The 15,226-nt window shown below is 42.8% G+C and overlaps 1 protein-coding gene across 4 annotated transcripts in view; it reads left to right on the plus strand.

Moving 5' to 3' along the window:
• Positions 1–15,226, plus strand: part of ABLIM1 (actin binding LIM protein 1) — a 317,822-nt gene that overhangs the window by 256,926 nt on the left and 45,670 nt on the right. For 3 of the 4 annotated variants that reach the window (XM_033841728.2, XM_073793954.1, XM_019940049.3), the window contains 2 exons: positions 7,515–7,602; positions 11,314–11,372. In XM_033841728.2, coding sequence (XP_033697619.2) covers positions 7,515–7,602; positions 11,314–11,372 — 147 coding nt within the window. Of the gene's footprint in view, positions 1–7,514; positions 7,603–11,313; positions 11,373–14,553; positions 14,638–15,226 lie in introns of all 4 variants that reach the window. The other variant, XM_033841732.2, reaches the window with a different exon arrangement.

The raw sequence follows: 15,226 nt of genomic DNA on the forward strand, positions 1-15,226 counted from the left end.
ACTGTCAGGTTTCCCCAGTTCACAATGATCTGCATGGACTTAGGTCAGTGCTTACAAAATAAAACAAAAGCAGCTTATTTCTGGGCCCCACCCCAGGGCCATTGAACCCATTTTTAAAAGGCTCTTGGGTGTTACTTATGTGCAGAAAAGTTAGAAAACCCCTGACCTAGACCAACACACTAACCTCCAAGTGTTTGCATGTCCTTAGTCTGAAAGCACCATCAACCAGACCCATGTTTGCGAGAGTCTCAGGGACAGAAATGCAATTTGTTTACTCCTTTGGGTATTCTGAGCACCGTCTCTGAATCAGGTTAGATTTTTAAAATGAGACTGCAGGGGCTTCCCTGGTGGCGCAGTGGTTGAGAGTCCGCCTGCCGATGCAGGGGACACGGGTTCGTGCCCCACTCTGGGAAGATCCCACGTGCCGCGGAGCGGCTGGGCCCATGAGCCATGGCCGCTGAGCCTGCAAGTCCGGAGCCTGTGCTCCACAACGGGAGAGGCCACAACAGTGAGAAGCCTGCGTACCGGGGGAAAAAAAAAAAAGGGACTGCAAACCTAGACCTTGATAGTTTAACTTCCCCTGTGAGAATGATTTCATTCAACGACCTTTCAGTGCTACACGCTCAGTTTTTCTCAAGGGTCTGTGTAAGAAACAACTAGTTGGACGTTTCTAGCCATCATTGAAATTAGTGTGGAAGTTGTTTTGCTGCTCCAGAACTGAGGTCCCCCTATGAGAATTCCTTTGGTGCTTTTTCGAGGCAGTTTACGCAAGAGGAGGCCTGGAGTCAGGCGACCTGGACTCACAGCCCAGCTCTGCTTTTTGGAAGCACTGGGAGCTTTGGAGAAATTGTTCACTGTGAGCTTTCATTTTTTGTTTGCAGAACAAGATTGTACAATAGCACCTACCCCACAGGGCTGTCTGAGGGCCGTCACTCAGAGCCCTTGGTCCCATGCCTGGAACAGAGCAAGACCCTACCGAACCTCAGCCTGCGGTGACTGTTACTAATTTAGAATCAGGAAACCTTGCCTCTCTAGTGGCAATTGTATGTGACCATTTTTTTCCCACTGTGAGACTTTCGTGGCCCATTTTCCCTTTTGTCCTCATCTGCTGAGAAGCTCGGATCCCAACAAACATGTTTGCCTGAGTGTGGAGCCTTTTGATTTTTTTTTTTCCTCTAAGGTTTTTGTTCCATTGTTTTCAGGTCACAGCCCTCTCTGATAAGCATCTGGAAGTCCTTTTTGGAAGGAGGCGTGGCATAAGCTATAAATTGCTGAAGGCTGACCTCAACGGCCATGTTTCATATCTCCTGGGCAGTATCAGGAGTAAAGCACTCCAAGAGAAAAGGGGTAAAGAGAAACTGAAAAGGGCAGTTAGCCATTCCGGAGCTAAGCAGATTATCTGTCCAAGGACGGGGTCTATAATTACAGTTCTGTTTTCTACTCCCAGTGGCCTGTTACGCTGGCACAGGGCTTAGGGCGTCAGAACTCCTCCTGGCTGTCAGACACTATGGAGTCTTTGGTTAAATTCCATTCCCTGCCATCAAGAATGTTCTTTCTCTACCTTGATTACTTTTCTGTTAACACTGCCTTGTGAGCTTGTAGAGGGACAGGATTTCACACAGAATCATAGAATTTTACAGCAGGATGGGACTTTTTACAGAGGAGGGTCCTGGGCCTTGGAGAGGGTAAGTAGTGACATAATTGAGGTCCCATGAGTAAGAAATAAAGAAATAATACCCCAGTCTCCTGATTCTGAATCTTGTAACCCTTTCCCTGCACCCCGTGTCCACAAGGAGTTCAGGGCTCCTTTCTCTTGCTTTATAGCAGGTGGTATTTCCCTAGATGGTATTCTCGCCTGTATGATAAAGTTTATACTTCAAGTTAGAGATTAACTAAATAGGAATAATAACCACACAAGTGTGACTTAATCAGCACCGTTAAAGGCAAGTGCTTTTTAGCACTTTGAATGTGTATGCAGGTGCTTTTATAAAACTCAACTAAATAAACAAATCGTTTATGGTCCATAGAGTTTAATGCCAGCCAGAATGTGGACTTTTTAACGTGTGCATTTTGAATATGTGAAAATAAGGTTGTAATTTTTTAAACAGCAGGGTACAAAGATGGACGGAAAATGGTGATGACAGGGCTGTAGTGAGCCCCAGAGGTTCATCTGGTCTCTCGGGTTGAGGCAGAGCTGGTGTTCCAGGGTGTGGGCCTGGGGACAGGTACCCGGTAATCACTGCTCATGAAGTCACCTGTCACAACAGAGCCCACAGTGCTTCAAAAGTTTGCACTCGGGGACTTCCTTGGTGGCGCAGTAGATAAGAATCTGCCTGCCAATGCAGGGGACAAGGGTTCGATCCCTGGTCTGGGAAGATCCCACATGCCGCAGAGCAACTAAGCCCATGCACCACAACTACTGAGCCTGCGCTCTAGAGCCCGCGAGCCACAACTACTGAAGTTAGTTGGCCTCGCGCCTAGAGCCCATGCTCTGCAACAAAGAGAAGCCACCACAATGAGAAGCCCGCGCACCGCAACAGAGTAGCCAGCCCCCCGCTCACCGTACTAGAGAAAGAGCGCGCGCAGCAACAAAGACGCAAAGCAGCCAAAAATAAATAAAATTAAATCTTAAAAAAAAAAAAATAAGTTTGCAATCAACAGCCTCCTCTCCACAGTGGATTGTGTGTTCCTCATCTGTTTGTAGATGGACGCTGTTTAGTCTCATTTTGCTCATGATCTGAAATACTTTTCCTTCTTCTAAAAATGACTCTAATTTAAATGCTTTGGATTCAGCTACATCCAATTTTTTTGGTTAGTTTGCATATAACCCCATCTGTGTTCGGCTCTGATACCTTTCCTGGCCCTGTGCACAGGGCTTGTCTGTGAACCATCATGGGTTCCTGTGTTAAGAAGAAGTGAAACAGAGATGGGGTGGCTCACACATGCAAAGGAGGGGCTCCCCTATCCTGAGCACATGACCCTGTGCCCCCCGCCCCCCAGGCCTGCACTGCTGCACAAACAGAAAGACTTTTAAACGGCTGTGCCACTGCCCTTCGGTTCTGGCTCACTGTATCTCTTGACACGTTCGGCATCATGGGGTGAAGCAAGTGCACGGGTCAAGACCGATGCCCCTGGCGTTATGCTGGCGGAGTTTCTCAGCAGTGGTTTTGCTCGTGATTTACAGAGCAGAGCCCTGCCACAGGAGCGCTTGACAAATCTTCCGTCCATCTTGTATGACAGCTCATGTAACACAGTTACTCTCCTTTGCCTGTCCTTGGGAAAGGGCGGCAGCATCCAGAGAGCCTTTTGTCAGCATCCCAAACCGCGCTAACAAGCCTTTCTGTGGATGGCCCTGGAACCATCTCTGTGCAAAGGATTATTAGGTTGTTATTCCTATTATTATTGTATGCAGTACATCACAACATTTTCAAAATGTCATTTGATCGTTCACCCTAGCATCACTGTGAGGTAGATACAGCAGCGGGGTACTGTATGGTTATTAGTTATGGTACTAGTTAGGAACATGTGCTCCAGAGCCAGACTACCTGGGTTTGCAGCCTGGCCCTACCACTTTCTAGCTGTGTGACCAGGAACAAGTTTACTAAATCTCCCCAAGCCTCAGCTTCCTCATCTATAAAGTAGGGAATAATAACCTTAGGAGGTTATTGTTAAACAAATGACTGAATGTTTATGAAGTATGTAGAACAGTGACTGACACAGAATAATCATAAAAATGTTCACTTTTATTGTTAATGTCACCATCAACTTCATCATCTCTACTTTGCAATAGAGTTTCCAAGAGTTTGTGATTTGCCCAAGATCACGTTGGGTGTTATGACTCCAAGAGACAGTGGACTTTCTTCCTCTTAGTCTTTTATTTCCTTATTACACAGTAACATAAAAATGAATTCTTGTAAAAGATCAAAGCAATACAGAAACATGTAAAGGAAATTGTTAGGTTCCCACCCTGCTCCTTCCTCTTTCCCCACAAGGAACCATAGAAAACTAACTGGTGTGCATTCTCCCTATCTTCTCTCCGTGCAGGGCACACACATAAAATCAATATACATATATATATATGTGTGTCCTCTCCGGCATAAATAATAGTAACAGTGCCTGACTTATAGGGCTGGATGTTGGGGGGCAGAGGGTGAGGGCAAGCAATATACTAGCCCTCTCATCAGCTCCATGAGTTACGCGCTATTATTCTACCCATTTTACAGCTGTGGAAGTGAAGGTTAGGGAGATTGTCACCTTTACGGGACCACATGGTGCTGAAACTGGATTTGAATCCAGTCACACTTACCCCAGTATCTCCAGACTTTTGACCACTACTATATGTGGCCATATCACAGGCATTATTTTTTCACTTGATTTTTTTCTCTTAATAGTGTTTGTTTGAACTCTTCCCATATAAATACATATACGTTTACTTCTTTCTTTTAATGGCTACGTGAGTCGATATTTTATTTCACTACTTTCTTATTTAGGTTGCTTCTGTTTCCTTGTTCTTTGCTGTTATAAGTAATTCAGAACTGAATATCCTTAATACATACACTTTTGGGCACATGTGTGAGAATTTCTGTAGAATGGCTTTTACAGGTGGAATCGTTCATCAGGGAGTAGTATGTACGTATACATTAAATTTCAATAAGTATTGCTTTCCAAAAAGAATTTTGCTCACCAACAGTGTGAGAATGCCTGTTTCCTCACATTAGCCTTCTTCTTATCTTTGCCAATTTGTTGAATTAAAACACCCTTTTTCTAAATTGTGTTTCCCTGATTCCCGGTGGGGTTGAGCTAATTATTTGGGGGGTTATCGACCTTTCCTCTGGAAATTGCCTTTTGCCCATATTGCCATTTATTTTTCATTGTAGATGCTCTTTATAAGTTCTGGATAATAATCTTTTCCCTGAAATGCATGACAGATATTTTATCCCTGTCTGTAACTTTGTTTTATGTCTAGAGATTGTGTGTGCATGTGTGTATGTGCAGGCACACGTCCACAGTCAACATTTATCTTTATTGTTTCTAGGCTTTGCCTTGCTTAGGAAAGCCTTCCCAAGTTTGTTAAAACAGTGTCCTACATATTCTTCGAATATTTCTATGATTTTGTTTCAACTTTTAACTTTGTACCTCTCTAGAATTTGTTTTTGTGTAGGTTGTGAATTAGGACTCTAGATTTAACTTTCTCTAAGTGAAAAACTCATTGTTCTCACCGTTAATTGAATAATCCATTTCTTTCAACTCATTTGAAACACCACCTTTATCATAATTCTCTTGTATGTATGGCTGTGCACCTGGTTCCTCTCTTCTGTCCCACTGATTTATTTTCTATCCCTGCACCAATATTAGAACACTTTAATTATTTTAGCCTTAGAATAACTTTTTATTCGGGAAGGGAGAAACCCCCTTCACTGCCACTCTCTTTTCCAAAGCAGTTTTTATATTTTTGTGCATTTTTTCTTCCATGTGAACTTTTAAAATCAGCTTGTCCAGTTCTATAAAAGAAACTCCTGTGTGTATTTTGACTGAGAATATGTTGCATTAATAGGTTCATTTTGGATAATTTGGCATCTTTACTATATTTAGTTTTCCCATCCGCAAGTACCGTATGTCTCTATTTCTTTCATGCCCATCAGTTAAGATCCTTATGTAGATCTTTCATCGAAGGGTTTATTTGTTGCTATTACAAATAGGGACCTGTTTTCCCATCACCTGGACTTAATTTGTATTACTAGTGAACAGGAAAACTATTGGCTTTTATATATTAATTTTTTATCTAGCTACTTGACTGAACTCTTTTATTAGTGACCTTTATACTGATTTCTTTTCTTGATCTATCACATAGGCTAGGACTAAAGAAAAACGCTGGTGAAAGTGTACACCTCTGCCTTGTTCTTATCTTTAGAACGCTTCTAATACTGCACCACTAAATATGGTAGATACACTTTATCAGCTTGAAGAAATTTCTTTCTATTTCTAGCTTACTGAGGGCGTGTGCTTTTCACTGCAGACTACATCAGATTCCCGTCAAGGGGCCTTAATTCTGTCCCCTACATTTTCCTTGAGAATTCAGAGATTGTCCAAATGCCTGGGACCTCCCAGCACTGATATCCCAGCTGACCCAACACAGTTTAGAACTGAGTAATATTTTCTCTTCCTCCTTTCACTCACATTGGACCCTGGATGGCCGAAGAGAAAGGGCTACTTTGTGTGAACCTTTCCTATACTCCCCTCACATGCCCCCCCATTCCACCTCCCACCCCCCGCCGAAAAATTAAATAAATAATGCTGTGTGGATAAGAGCAAAATTCCACTTCTGGAATTTTCTGGCAGGCACCACTGAAAACGTTTCATTCCTGGCTTCTACTTGTAAATAACTTCCATTTTTTTTCCCACTGGGTTATCTTGAGTAGCTGACCACCATCTCACACTCTAGTAGCTAATTGGTTTCATAGTTTCTACAGGAGGGTGTGAGAAAGGAATCACTACCTGACCTCTGATTTCCTGTTGAGATTTCACGCAGGCACAGGGTGAAGTCACTTCTAACTCTGGGCTCTCAGCAGTACCTTGTGCACAGTTAATGCAGAAGAAATGTTTTTATGGTCGATTGATGAAATGATTTAATTGCAGAGTACATATGATAAGTTTTGGGTGGCGAGACTTTTTGCTAAGATGTGGACGAAAGGATTTTGCTATGTTGGACATATGCATTTGGAGCATGACTCTAAAGGGACTTGGCACCTGTCTACAGATTTGTCCCTGTGTCCAGTGACACTTTGCTTTGGGGAAGTCAACACCCACTGTGGTGGCATCTGTGATATTTAAGAATGTGAAATGCCCAGGAATAATGCAGAGCCACCTCAGTAAAATGCCTTCTTCAGAAAACAATTAAAATGAGACTTTGGCAAAAGATTGTTATAAGCAGCAGAGAAGAGAGTTGGGGCTCCTTCCAAGATAAAAAGCAGCATATGATGTCTTTTACTATGGTTTTTCTCATCTTGATGTAAGCTGGGTAGATTATATTATTTTCAGACTGTTTAGCTAGGAAAGCAAGAACCTGCTAAATAGTATCCTTTCTTTTTATTGCTCTAGTACAAACCAACACTGGCCTCCAACATCAGTTTGGACGTTAATGTTTTTGAGGTGGGCTTGTTTGGGAGATGGCGTGGACTCATCTCAGGCACATGCTGTATAACTGGCAACCGTCCAGGAGAGCCCAAGCTGAGAGACAACTGGATGCCAGAAACCCCAAGAGGCAAGGCAGCCTCACATAGCAGGCACAAGTAGCTGGTCTTTGAACCCCTCCCAGATCCAGTGGGATCAGCTCCAGCTTCTAGGGCTGTTGGTATAGGAAGTTTGGTCAATTGGACAGTTATTTTTCCTGCCTTAGCTTCTTCTCTTTTCCTCCAAATTCCCACATCCAGAAAAGAGGCTGTAATAGACTAAAGTAATAGACTAAAATATAGACTAAATATAGACTAAAATATTTCCTACCTCTCCTCTTGCAGGCAGGTGACAAACATTACCACCCTAGCTGTGCACGATGCAGCAGATGCAACCAGATGTTCACAGAAGGAGAGGAAATGTATCTTCAAGGTAAGGTGGACTCAAGAATCCAGTAAGTTCTCCCCACCTGGGGAAAGAAAACCTCGCTATGTTTGTTTTCAGAGAAGGAGGCATTTTTTTAGCTGCATGGCTACGTGGATCCAGAATGAATGTAGCCAAATGTTACCTCATCTGTTAGTATTAATCAGCCAAGCAATTGACATCCTGGCAGTGAGCCCCTGAGACTGTTAACAGAGGAGTGCGTTGCTTCTGGGTGAATGAATTGGACTTGATGTTTGCTGCTACGGAGGTTAGGCAAGAGTGAGAATCAGTGCCCCCTCCTCCCACCCAGTCCCCAGGGATATGCTTGGGAAACAAAAGATCAAAAGAGGGAAAGCATTTCTAGAAATGTTACACATTGGATGGCTACTTTGTCTTTTCTCACTTCACTGTCCTGGGGGAAGGATTTTGGGGGACCTCCCAGGCTGCTCTTATCCAGGCTTTCAGGAAGAAGAAAATCTCATATTTGGTGAATTGCATCACAGATGTACTTCATCCCATTAAGATGACATAGCTGTCATAGTGTAAGAGAGAGGGACAGAGAGTGAGAGAACACACCCAAAGTCCCTGACAGAGAAATTGAGAAGTTTCTGGTGTCAAGGAAGGGCTCATTACCAGAGGGCCATTCAATTATTTTTTTTTAATGAAAATAATTTTGAGAAAATTTCTCAGTGTACAGCTGTGATTAGCTTTTGTCTCCTCTAAAATTCTGAAGCTTCTCAGAGAGCTTTAGGGGAGGATTCTCCTCCAGTCAAACAGCACCATCTGTGCAAGCATTTTACTAATTTTAGCGGGAAAAAGAGTCATTAAATAGACAAGGGCTTATCAGTAAAATTAGCAAGAACCACGAGAGCTGTTGCTTATTCAGTTTTGCTAATTACTGGGTCTCATCGGCCTTTACATGTCATTTCTTCATCTCTCTCTGCATGTAACAGTATGTGTAGTTTTTTTTGTTTTTTGTTTTTTTTTTTTTTTTTTACAAATGTGTAGTTTTAATGAATGGTTTGCTTTGGTCTCAATTTTTGTTTTTATGCAACTAAGAAAAGTCTCTGGAAACGATCCTTGAGTATTAGAGCAAAGCTTTGGCTACTCTCCCCTTAAAAATGCTAGCTATATGAGAAACTGACAACCCAAACATCCTTTCAGCTTTAGAAGGATCTCTCTGAAAAATTTTGATTAAAGATCTCACTGGGGCTTCCCTGGTGGCGCAGTGGTTGAGAGTCCGCCTGCCGATGCAGGGGACAGGGGTTCGTGCCCCGGTCCGGGAAGATCCCACATGCCGCAGAGCAGCTGGGCCCGTGAGCCATGGCCGCTGAGCCTGCGCGTCCAGAGCCTGTGTTCCGCAGTGGGAGAGGCCACAACAGTGAGAGGCCCACGTACCGCAAAAAAAAAAAAAAAGATCTCACTGAATTTTAAAGGGCCCAATAAGGGCAAGTGAGAAGCACCAAATCCGTGGTCTCACGTGTGCTTTATATGACGCATTTCCCCTGAGGACAGGCTGTGAATCCATGAGAGCAATAGGCAGGTGTCAGTTTACATTTTCAGCATAGAGCAGATCTATTCTTCAGTTGGTCTCCAGGCTCTGTTTTAGATCTGAGTGTGTCAATTACAGCACCCACAATCAAAGTCCCAAGAGTACATGTCACCCCTGTGTCTGCTGAGAACCGAGACTCGGGGTTCTGTCTGGGTGCAGCTCTGCACGTTCACATGGTCCTGGAAGCTGAATAGAGAGGGTGATTTCAGGCTGTGCATGAGTGCAGCACATTCATACTACAAATAAACAACTCAGTTTGGGCTACATTCAGGATTTGGGGATTGTTGTGAATCTCTCCTGGAGCTGGGCTTCTGTGTTCTTTGCCTGCCCTCTTGGCACGTCCTTGAAGAATGAGCAGTTTCATCCTCCCCAGCATCAGATGTTCTCTCTGGCTCCCATTCCCTACGTGTCTGACCTCTGGAGAACAGCGTGACACCATGTGCACACCCGGGATTCTGGGCCAGGACGCCCGCTCAGTAGAACCTCCACAGCGCACGCAGCTCCTGGACCCGGCCCTGACCCCCGGCCCTTGGCTCTCCATGTTAAGACGATTTCCTGTGCTTTGTAGCCATCCTCAGAGTAAACACTAGTGCTGAATGGACTGTGTGTCTGCCTGGTTTGGGTTTATTTAATTTTTTTTTTTTTTTTTTTGGTCCTGGGTTAAGCAAGATAGAAATTACTGCTAAATAGGGATTAAAGTATAATTCTGATATAAAATTAATTTAATAGTATTAATTTAATTTAATAGTATTTTAGTCATTAATTTAATAGTATTAATTAATTTAATAGTATTTTAGTTCAGTGGTGTGAAATAATTCGAGAGTTATTCTAATTTGATACTTTTCAAGTACACACACAGATTGCTGCTTGAAGGGAGAAAGATTTCAACAATGAAATGTAGACAGTCTAATATTCATACTGAGATTCTTATTAAGTTTATATCATTTACTTACTGCTTTCCACTTAGTAACTTTTTCAAATTTTTTTACCTTTTTATTTTATGTTGGAGTGTAGTTGATTAACAATGTTGTGTTAGTTTCAGGTATAGAACAAAGTGATTCAGTTATACATATATATGTATCTATTCTTTTTCAAATTCTTTTCCCAATTAGGTTGTTACAGAGTATTGCACAGAGTTCCCTGTGCAATACAGTAGGTCCTTGTTGGCTGTCCATTTTAAATCTAGCAGTGTTGGACACGTCAACCCTAAACTCCCAAACAATCCCTCCCCCACCTCCCTTCCCCCTCGTGACCATAAGTTCATTCTCTAAGTCTATGAGTCTTCAACTTCGTAACTTTATTTGCTTAGGTCTTTTTAAGTCCCTCTTCAAGTTCTTCTGCCCATTCCCACATTTGAACATACCCTTATGTGAATATATAAGACTTACATATAGGCCTTAGCCATAAATTACATAGATTGTCTATCTAGGCGTAAAATAATCATATAGGCAGACATTTGATTCTTATAAGAAAAGAGCTTTTGATTGGGTATAAGTGTTTAGCTTAGTTCTTTGGTACTGGTACCATCTAAGAAAGTGCTTTACACTCCTGTAAAGTGAGGCATTAACCCAGGAACAGAAGATGACACTGAATTAGTGCCTTCATTAGTTTAAAAGTGAAGACTTTTTGCAGTTAATTAAAAGGTTAAAAGTTAAAGGAAACCTTGTGGATTTGTAATGTAACTTTCAATCTTTCTGCTAGTTAGATTGGTCTCCTGTGTCTGTTGGATCAACAAAAAATTCAGTGAGTTTTGCTTCTGGTTCTAGGCGATCTGGTTTGACTTTATTGCCTTCATCTAAGTTGCTTGGTTGTTTTGATGTTATATAAGCATGGCTTATGGCTTATATTTCTGAAATTAAATGCAGCTGTTGCTAAGCACACAGACATTACTTTTAAAGGATAATGATACAGTTTAAAAACAAAAACAAAAACCACCACCCAGTCAAGAACAGTCTCTTTCATCAAGACACTCTTGTGCCCAATTAGTGGTCTCTGTGGTCTAGGATTATGACTGTTATAGAACAAGTTCAGACCAGATGTGAAAAACTCCCCTGGAGTTTGAACTGTCATGATTCACTTGGGCACAGGGCCACTCTCAGAAGTTCTGTCTAACGGGACTCTGGCTGCTTTCCATTTCCTTTATTCTTAGCCATGCATTGTCTTTCCAGGTTCTACCGTTTGGCATCCCGACTGTAAGCAATCCACCAAGACCGAGGAAAAACTGCGGGTAAGGAAGGCACTAGTGCCATGATGCCAGGTGTACGTGCTGGGCACTGTGTTTATAGTCACTAATTTTGGGGACTGGAGTTTGGGTGAAAGTACTTTGTTATAACTTTTTTTTTTTTTTCTCTATAGCAGACTAAGTGGAAAGGCCATTTGGCCAAAAAAGCAGGTTCCCTCCTACCTTAAATCAATGGTGGATTTTGTTCCAAATGCTTGTGTTGGACAAAATAAGCCTTGCCTCATAAGTCGGGTTCTTAGGAAAGCATTCAAGGGAAAAGTCAGACCTGACAGATGTGAACAAATGTTTCATCAAGTTCTAGGTCCAACATCTGGTGACCTCATCACCGGGCTTTTTTTGTACTTTGTCCATAATATCACTCCAGCCCAAACTCTGAGGCCATTGCTCAGCTCTTTCTACGTTTGATTGGCCTCTCAAATCCAAATTCACCGAGTGGCCTCCATCTCCAGAAGCTGATGACTTGTCAGATAAAACCTTTGGGGAAAATCATGATGAGCCCAGACGTGTCAATGTAAACAGGTATTCTTGATTGTTTTTGTAACTTAAACTTTAGGTAGCATCAGAATGTTTTTGTAACTCCCTAGAACATGGACCGCTCGGGCAAGAGGATAGATTCTCTTTATCTCTCACTTCTTTTATCTTTCTTTCCTTTTTTTTTTTTAATCTCTCACTTCTAAAGCCTTCCCCTGGTCTTACTCAATTCTCAGATCACCTCCAGGTGACAATATTTCATCTGTTTAAAAAGCAAAGAGCTGTACACAGTTGCAAGGCCATGATCATAATCTGTATCTTACTCAGATGCCCCCAGTTTTTCACTTGGGCTGTGAAGTATTTTTCAGAGCGATAATCAGACTGGACCCCAGTCTACACTCCCTCAGTTTAGCTACCTTACTGGTACCCTTGGAAAAACTGGAGGTTGACTAGGTCACCTGGTGCCTCAGGGAAAAGAATGGTCTGAATTTGTTTTGAAAGCCAGACTCTAGAAGACTCTAGAATGTGGTATCATTCCTTCTTGACCTGCCATTAGCAGATGTAAGGAACAACGTACGTAATCCCCAGCAGCTGCATAGCTGCTGCATCCATGTGGCCCCATCACTAATGTGTCACTTGTGAAGGGGTGACTTGACTTCAGAGAAATGATTATCAGTGAGACCCATTTTTTTGGGGCCTGCCACCCTGGGAATGACAGCTCTTGTTTTCATTTTCCAGTATCTTTCCTTTATTCTCAGCAAAGCCCAGGTCTGCCCAGCAGCTTTATTTCCTTTGCTTTTTTTTCTGCTTCAGCTGGCATCTGTAAGATCAGATGGAGATATTTTTCCATTTGCGTAACTTGTCCCTCGCCTGTGACCCTGAATAAAAGCAGTTGTCTTAGAATTCAGTTAATGTAATCAGACTTTAAGTGTAGGGGGAAAAAATCACTTTTTCTCAAAATAATTGAATAAAGACCAGACCAACTGGAGAGGAATTTGCCCACCAATATCAGGATGATTTGGTCCCTGTTTCAACAGAGTTTCCGCTTGAGCATGTGTACCTAACCCTCCCATCTATCCATCAGTCAGGTGCACACTGAACAGTCACCAGACTCTGGGATTTTTGAGGACCCATGGATGCTTTGAAAGCAGGTTGTCATTATAAAATACTAGAACATTAAAGAAGAGGTTAAAGAACATTAAAAACAGTAAGAGGTGACTTACTGTCACTTTTATTATAAGAAGTTAAAATTCACAGCATAGCTTGTGGATGCTGCCCCAAAACCACCCAAGTAGCTAGTGGTTGGCGCTGTCTTTACAGTGTTGCTTCAGTTTCTTGAATAATCATTTTCACTTCATCCCTGATGAAGTGTTTTGGGAGATGAAGAGAGGAATACTAACATGGCCAGACTGAATGGAATGTGTCTTTTCTCTATAAGGATTGCTTGAATTTGCAGATTGTGTTACTAAAATGATTTTTTTTTTTTTTTAAATCAACAGTCTTTTTTTTTTTGTGGTATGCGGGCCTCTCACTGTTGTGGCCTCTCCCGTTGCGGAGCACAGGCTCTGGACGCGCACGCTCAGCGGCCATGGCTCATGGGCCCAGCCGCTCCGTGGCATGTGGGATCTTCCCGGACCGGGGCACAAACCCGCGTCCCCTGCATTGGCAGGCGGACTCTCAACCACTGCGCCACCAGGGAAGCCCTAAAAATCAACACTCTTGATCGCATCTTGATGGAACTCTATGGATAAGATTATGAAAACAGCTAGTGAGATACTTCCACTCATTCTGGCCAAGAGGCCCTGTTGATTTTTTTTCCTTTAGTGAAACTTTCTAGAGAATTCCAAAGCTCTTCTCCTAAAGCCAACATTTACCACTTGGGAGGTCAGCCCAGCCCTCAGCTCACTCACCCAGAAAGAAGGAGGATGATGCACCTCCGAGGAAAGAGGTTCTGATGTGGCCCAAGTGGGGTACTGGATGACGCTGGTGGGATTTAAAAGAGGCTAGATTTTTGAAGAAGGAATAAATCTTGTGTTCTCTTAAGGGTGTGTCTCCAGATGACAGTCTTGAGCCAAGATTTCCAGGCCTTTTACTGGATGTCACATCAGTGCAGTTACTATAGCAAAATGAAAATGTTTTCAAGAATCTTTTGTCAACCCCACTGAGTAATCCACGTTCTTGGTACTTAAAGAATTTGTGGGGCTTTTGTAATAACAGATTCTTAAGAACATCTCTCAGTGGCTTCATTGGCTCCTCACTCTTCATATATCAGAATATTTAAGCCAGAATAAATGGAAAGGAACGATGGTGGGTTGGAACATAGGTAAACATACTGTAACTTGAAGACCAGTTAGGGAATTCCCTGGAGATCCAGTCGTTAGGACTCCGCGCTTTCACTGCCAAGCGTGTAGGTTCAATCCCTAGTCGGAGAACTGGATCCTGCAAGCGGCACGGCGCAGCCAAAAAAAAAGAAAGAAAGAAAAAAAAAAAGACCAGTTACTATGCTTTCAAACATGGACCCCAAACACACACACACACACACACACACACACACACACACACACACACAACTAAAGTGATGTCACTTGTCACTTATCAGATTAGTTTTCCTGAAGGTTTTTTTCTGGTTTTGATAGTGTTTCTGAATCGAGGCTGTTTCATTGTTCATTCTTCCCTTTTTCATGTTTCATGGCAGCCACGAAACATCCGTCGTTCTCCATCTGATTTCTTTTATCCCAAAAGTCTGATTCGACGCACAGGATGGTCCCCATCTCTGCAGGTTGGCTCTGTGTCTGGGCTGAGGCTGGGAGCCACTGTCCTGGGCCCCAGGCTTCTGTCGCTTTTCCTCCCCTTGCTGCTTTCCCCACATAACTTCTGGGCTCCTGCAGAGGCAGATGCTTTTCTCACCCCACGGAGTGCATCTCACATTCTGATTTGGGCTGTTTTCTTCTCTGGACAATGTTTTCATTTAGAGCTGTGACTAAAGCATTGTCTTCAGTACAGCGAGCACATTGGAAGCTACCCTTTTGGTCCTATGCTCACACATTTGTTTGTTGATCAAATATTTGCTAAGTACCCAGGTATAGTAAGGAAGAAAAGACAGGTAAATAATTATAGAATGATAGAGAAATGTATCACAGGATGTGGATCATAAAGATCAAAGAAGTTCAGATGAGGGAAGGGGTTCAAGGGGCACTTCCTAGGAGAAGTGGTCTTTGAGTTGAGTTATGGAGGCTGAATGGGATTTGAACATGTAGAGATGATGAGAAAGGGGTGGGCCTGGTGAAGAGAATGGCAGGAGCGGGGAGCTGGGGAAATGCAGTGCTTCGGGAGGGAGAGGTTTGGCTCCAGGAAGGAGTAGCGAAGTG

The sequence above is a fragment of the Tursiops truncatus genome, chromosome 16, assembly GCF_011762595.2.
Source record: "Tursiops truncatus isolate mTurTru1 chromosome 16, mTurTru1.mat.Y, whole genome shotgun sequence".
In the NCBI taxonomy this organism is placed as follows: domain Eukaryota; kingdom Metazoa; phylum Chordata; class Mammalia; order Artiodactyla; family Delphinidae; genus Tursiops; species Tursiops truncatus.